Source organism: Colobus angolensis, unplaced genomic scaffold, assembly GCF_000951035.1.
Source record: "Colobus angolensis palliatus isolate OR3802 unplaced genomic scaffold, Cang.pa_1.0 Scaffold54, whole genome shotgun sequence".
In the NCBI taxonomy this organism is placed as follows: domain Eukaryota; kingdom Metazoa; phylum Chordata; class Mammalia; order Primates; family Cercopithecidae; genus Colobus; species Colobus angolensis.
The window spans coordinates 1,786,369-1,792,692 of record NW_012118932.1 but is presented as its reverse complement, the minus strand read 5'-3'; the positions used below and the strand labels follow the sequence as shown (position 1 = coordinate 1,792,692).

At 61.7% G+C, this 6,324-nt stretch overlaps 1 protein-coding gene across 2 annotated transcripts in view; it reads left to right on the top strand.

Annotated features, from left to right (window-relative positions):
• Positions 1–6: 6 nt before the first annotated feature.
• The window catches only part of MFI2 (antigen p97 (melanoma associated) identified by monoclonal antibodies 133.2 and 96.5), a 29,768-nt gene continuing 23,450 nt past the window's right edge, over positions 7–6,324 (top strand). The window contains exons 1-4 of one of the 2 annotated variants that reach the window (XM_011961189.1): positions 7–14; positions 1,681–1,835; positions 2,802–2,901; positions 5,126–5,308. In XM_011961189.1, the coding sequence (XP_011816579.1) occupies positions 1,692–1,835; positions 2,802–2,901; positions 5,126–5,308 (427 nt within the window). In that variant the 5' untranslated portion in view covers positions 7–14; positions 1,681–1,691. Of the gene's footprint in view, positions 15–1,114; positions 1,297–1,680; positions 1,836–2,801; positions 2,902–5,125; positions 5,309–6,324 lie in introns of those variants that run through there. The other variant, XM_011961190.1, reaches the window with a different exon arrangement.

Genomic DNA, 6,324 nt, shown 5'->3' with positions numbered 1-6,324 from the left:
GGCTCTGCGCACCGGTGAGGCCCCGCTGTGAGCGCCGAAGGCGGGCGGGGGTCCTGGGCCTGGAGATGTGCCTGAGCCCGCGGCTCTGGGGGAGCGAGGCAGGGGACGCAGGGGCTCGGGGTCGAGTGAGGACGGCGGAGGGAACTGGCACGGAAGCGCAGACGGGCACGTCTGGAAGGCTTCTTGGTGGAGGCGGCCTTGAGCCGGGCCTTGAAAACGTGAGGCTTCCGGCGCGCCAGGGAAAAGCGCGGGCTGAGGCGTGGCGGGGAGGCCGTGGATGTGGCGAGGAGCTCCCAGAGGGCGGCCCCTCCTGACGGGCGCAGGAACTCAGGACGACTGTGGGGGCCAGAGCGGCTCTTTCCCCCGAGCCCCGCGGGAGAAGATTCGGAGGGACTGACCCGGAGGGGCGCGGGGTCCGCCCGAGGGGGCCTTGCACATGCAGGACGGAGGTCGGGGCGGAGGCTGGGTCCCCGCGCGCCGGCGCCCCGGGGAGTCGGGGCCGGGATGGTGGGACGGGAGGCGGGGCCTCGGGGAGCGGCTCGCGGGGACGGAGTTGGCGGCACGGCTGTGGCCGCAGGCGACGCACTCATCAGTGCAAACAGTGAAGCCACGACCACCCGCCGTCTGCACTGTGCCGTTTCCCGCCGGGGAGCTTGGCGCGCTGCGGAGGGGAGGGCAGTTCGGCTTTCCAGGGCGCCGCCGGGAGTGGGGAGGGGAGGGCTGTCGCGGAAGCTGCAGTCTCGGCCCTCGGACTGGTGGGGCTGCCACCGGAGGGTGACCTGGTTGCAAGGGGAGTCATGCGTTTCCCTCCAGCACAGGCCTCTGGCAATGCTGGCTGGGGCAGGGTGATTGGCAGAGGAGTTAAGGCCTGAAAGTCATCAACCCCAAGGGGCTCCAGCACCCCTTCCTCTGGGGCCCTGGCCTGGAGCTCTCGGGGACTCTGACCCGGTCAGATCCTGAGGCATAAGCAGAAGTCCCCTGAGGATCTGTGTGTCTTGGGCTCTCTACATGGGTTTCCTTTCAACACAGAAGGGGGGGGCGGTTATCTGCTTTATCGGAAGATGAAGCAGGCTCCGAGAGGCTTGAACCCGCCCTGATGGGTCCTCAGGCTCCCCTCTGTGCCTGCCGCCTTCCCTTGGCAGGGCCTGGCACCGTGCCCACCGAGGGTGGGTTTGCAGCCAGCGTCATCGCAGACACTCCCCGAGGGTGCAGGGCCCCTGGAGGGCAGTCCACCCACAGCCCCCTCACCTCACTCTCCTGTCGCAGTTCATAAGAAAGGCCCAGGGACACTGCTGGGTGAGGGAACCCACACGAGCACGCTCTTTGGGAGGCCTAGAGAGGGGAAGGAACTTCCACTTCCAGGGCCTGCCGAGACTCCCTAGCCAGTGCTCCCACCAGGTAGGGGTAGCTGAGAGCAACCTGTGGACCTTCCCACACCTCTGTAAAGGGCCAGCTTCTGAGCCATTCCATTTGCCAGCAGCCGTGCCCCTGGTCAGAGAGGCCCTGAGCACGGGAATGCCAGCCCGTGCCCTGTCTCTGTGCCTGTGGGAGGGCAGGGCTGCCGTAGAGGACTGGCTTTCCAGGCGGATGGGCTCACACAGAACTGCTGGAGCCACCCTCCACGGTGGGCCGGGACTGGGCTTGGTGGGGGAGCTGGGCCTCACAGTTCCCTGCCTGCAGTGCTCGGTGGCATGGAGGTGCGGTGGTGCGTCACCTCAGACCCAGAGCAGCAGAAGTGCAGCAACATGAGCAAGGCCTTCCGGGAAGCGGGCATCCAGCCCTCCCTCCTCTGCGTCCAGGGCACCTCGCCTGACCACTGCATCCAGCTCATCGCGGTGAGTCCTCTCCTTTCCGCCCTGCCAGAAAACAGGGCTCTGACTCAGGAGGGAGCACACAATAGCCTCATTCACCCAGAAAGGAGCCGACCCTGCCCTGCCAGGCCCAGCCCATAGGATCTCCCGAGTCTCCCCGGCAACAAGGCCAGCTCGCCTCCCCCGGGCCCAGGCCAGGAGGTGGGAGCCTCAGGAGGACCCGCTCAGAGGGGCGCCAGCAAGGAAAGGCGCCTGAGAGGCTTCCCTTCCACAAGGCCCCTGCCAAGGGAGCCCAGATGGTGGTGACCCCTCAGTGGCCCCAGGTGGCTACTTGCTCATTTTGCCATGGGGCTTTCCAGAATGGGGCTTGTGTGGTTTCTGGGAAGGAGGAGCAGGGGCTGGACTCCCAGGTGGGTGAGTATGGGGTAGGAAGGCAGGTCTGCTGAGACCTGCTAAATGACACTGATAATCCTCAGAGGCACCATGAGAGAGTGGCATCCCTCCCAGGTGGGTGCAGAGAGAGCTGGCTTCCCATTCCAGCTCTGCCCCCAGTGTGCCCCCAAGACCTCATCCAATCATAGGCCCACACTGGGGCCACGGCTGTGGGTCAGGCTCCATGTGAGGGCAGAAACCGCAAGCATAGACCATCTTAGAGAAAAAAAGCTAGAACACCTAGGGTGGCAGTAGAGGCGCAGGGTGGAGGGACAGAAAGCGTGCCGTTTTCTATTATCTGATTTTTTTACTAGGATATCTGAGTCCTGCAAAACTACTGATTAGTATTTTTTAAAATAACATTATTAGGAAAGCAAGGTGAATCCTTGGCCTGGGAAAGGGGAGAGCCCTGAGCCCTGGTTGGGCTCCAGGGCCAGATAAGAACAGCACAGCCCTCCGGGCCTTGGTGTGGGGCCCCAGGCCATCTGGTTGGTGTCCCAGGTTCTTTGCCGAACAGGCGGGCTGGGCCAGGCTTGGCTGAGCCACGTTTCCTCGCAGGCCCAGGAGGCCGACGCCATCACTCTGGATGGAGGAGCCATCTATGAGGCGGGAAAGGAGTATGGCCTGAAGCCTGTGGTGGGCGAAGTGTACGATCAAGGTAGGAGGGTGCGGTGGGAGGAGAGAGGACGGCCTGCGCCGGAAGTCAGCTCTCCAGGCTGCCCTTGCTGGGCCTGGCCTGAGCTGACCATCAGCCCTGTCCACAGAGCAGTCCCGGAGTCCCAGCCAGACGAACGCCCTAAGTCTCTCTGAAATTCCCCAGGGGCAGGAGCTTGGGACACAGAGAGCTGCCCCAAGTCTGCTCTTCCCCACAGGGAGCCCAGCAGCCCCCTAGCCTGTGCCCACTCAGCTCTTACAGCGGGCTGCCCCGGGCCTGGTGCGGTGCCGGGCGTGGTGCTGCCCCGGGCGCGGTGCGGTGCGGGGCATGGTGCGGTGCCGGGCGTGGTGCTGCCCCGGGTGCGGTGCAGTGCCGGGCGCGGTTTTCTGTGTGTGTAACTGCCTGGGGTGAGCGAGGCGCCCTTAATGCCGAGCCACCTGCACACTCAGGGCCTCCCTGTCAGAAGCTCAGCTCTGGGTAGTGAGGTGCCGCCTGGCAGCCGCACAGCTCAACAGACCCAGCGCTTCCCCTTCCCATGACCTCTGTGACCTTGGCCAACCGCCACTTCCCGGACTGTAAAATGGGGATGGTAACACCTGCACTGTCACCCAGACTAAATGAGCCAGGCCGTGTGCCCACCTGATGTGGTACGTGCTGGAAAGCGTGAGTTCCTTTGCCCAGTGCCCGCATCACACACGGGACCTGCCTCCAGCTCAGCCTGCTCCTGCGTCTCCCCCGCCACCTCTGCTTGGCCGGCGTCTGGTCTCCATCACAGTCCATTGCAACTGTCACCTCCTCCAAGGTGCTCCCTGAGCCCCTCCCTCCCTGGAGCAGGGCCTCTTGCCTGCACCCCCACGGCCTCTGCAAGCCTCTGCCTGCTCAGCCTCGTTAGTCCCCAGAGGAGGGCCCAGCCTTCCCCATGTCTATCCTCTGGAACTCCACACAGCGTCTCGCTTGGAGAAAGCACTGGCTGGTTCCTTGTTGAATGAATGACCATCAAATGACACACAGCACGGTCCAACCCTGCACACCCATCAGCCAGAACCAGCTCTGCCTCCGAGGCCCCACGCACCTCTTCCTCTTTAATTAACTCCATACCTCTGCTAAGCACCTGCCACCCGCTGGTCTGAGCACGGAGCAGTAAACAGAGACCTTCCTGCCTTCACAGAGCAGAGTAAACACACACACAACTACACAGTGACCCATGTGGGGGTGCTGTGAGGAAAAGGGAAGGGCAGGACAGAGCAAACGAGGGGTGCAGAGAAACCCACTGAAATAGAGCAGGCAGGACGGTGCTCTGCGGAGGCGATGCGCAAGCTGAGCCCCGCAACGATCTCAGGCGGTCCAGGGAGTTGGAAAGAAACAAGGTGGGTGAGTCAGAGGATGGCACCAGATGAAGCTACTTAGGTTGGTGGGGGCAGACCCTGGTGGGCAAGAAGTAACACTGACTTTATGTTCTAGAACCCAACTTCATTCTGAAGTTGCCTCCCACCCCACCCGGCAGTTTGCGCATGCGTGTATGCCTGTGTGTGTGCTCGTGCGGTGGGAGGCCCTCTGGTAATCAGTTCCCATAGCTGCGTCATCTGTGTTTTGCCTGAACTGCCCCTTGAAGCCACCTTGGCGCAGGGGAACATTTCACAAGGCTGCAGAGCCCTGGCCCACCACACGCACCTGCAGCCTTGAGGGTCGTGAGTGACTTGGGACCCCGTTGCAAGGTCTCTCTGTCTCTGCCTCCTCTCACTCTCCTCCAACCCCCTCAGCACCAGGAAATCGCCTCTCCTCCCCTGCTCCCCTGCTTGTCCCAGCCACCCTTCTTCCCACGACCCTGATACCATTCCCTCAAACCCTCCAAGTTCTCCTAGGGGCCTAGGCTTTTGGAAAGCAAGGACTTGCTGGCTTCTTCTGCTTTCTGTCCAGCTAAATAACTCCCCTGATGTGAGCAAATGTGAACCAGCTAAGCACCAGCTGCTTAGGAAGAGGGGAAATTAGTGAATACATTAATATCTCAGGATCGTATCTACCTCAAGAGGCTAGAGGGCAGGGTCTCGTAGTACATGTGGATTAAGCCCACTTGCTGTCTTGGTAACGAGAATGCTATGCACACATCCATGATGTACAGCCATGCTCCGTGCACACACTTCTCCCACAGCCGGCCCCTGCAGGGTGCTGGTGCAGCCTCCCTTGAGGCCTCTCCGTGCTGCCCTCACCCGCTCCCCTCCCCTCCTAGAGGTTGGTACCTCCTATTACGCCGTGGCTGTGGTCAAGAGGAGCTCCCAAGTGACCATCAACACCCTGAAAGGCGTGAAGTCCTGCCACACGGGCATCAATCGCACAGTGGGCTGGAACGTGCCCGTGGGCTACCTGGTGGAGAGCGGCCGCCTCTCGGTGATGGGCTGCGATGTACTCAAAGGTGAGGGCTTTGGGCTGGGCAGGAGGGTCCCCAGGCCTCCCCCTCCTTTCCTTGGCCCATGCTTGTCCCTTCACTGGGTAGCCTCCCTCCGGCCTCACCGCCATTCTTCATCCCTGGAAGGCACAGCAGCGTCCTCCACGCCTCCCCGCACCGTGCACTCTGCCGCCAGCCCTGCATGCCGCCACCCTGCGCACCGCCACTTGACTTCCTGCTTGCTTGGCCCCTGTGGGCACCATTCTTGCTCACCCCTCATGGTGCCCACGTGACGGTCAGGCACAGGCCCAGCCCATGAGTGGGAGGCAGTGAATCTCCCAGGAGTGCTTCCCACACTGTGTCTAGAAATGTGTCCTCAGCTTTACAGGACCAGAAATGCTTTTTTCAGGACCCAAACAAGGTGTTGACTTGCACCCAGAAAGCCCACAAGTGGCTCATCAGCCCAACCAGCCATGTAAACCCACAAGAGCCTGGAAGCCTCACCCTCTCAGCTGTGGCCAGGCGTGGGTGGCTCGCCAGGAGCTTGGCATATTTATTAAATACCTACTCCTCTGGGAGGTCACAGAAAAAAGACCAGGAAGAGGGCTTACTCTGGAAAAGTTCAGTCTGGCTGGTGATGAGTGTGGCTCGACGGGCTTGGGTGCCGGCAGCAGGGCATTCTCATGTGGCACAGGATAAATATTTGTGAGTTTTGGTGCCGGCCGGGCCTGAAGAACCATGCAGGGCAGCAGACCCTGACCTCGTCCCCTGAGGCCAGCTGCCGGGCGTTTGCCTCCCTCCCTGTGCTGTGAGAAGTGTCTGTCTTTATTTCCCCTCTGTCGCCAGTCACACTTCGCTGAGCTGGAAATGAAACCACGATGAGAAGAGCATCTAGCTGATGCTTAGTTATCCCACGTGGTCACTTAGGAGGAAACTTGTAGTTCCCCCGAACCACTTTTTATTTTTTTTTTGAGACGGAGTCTCGCTCTGTCGCCCGGGCTGGAGTGCAGTGGCCGGATCTCAGCTCACTGCAAGCTCCGCCT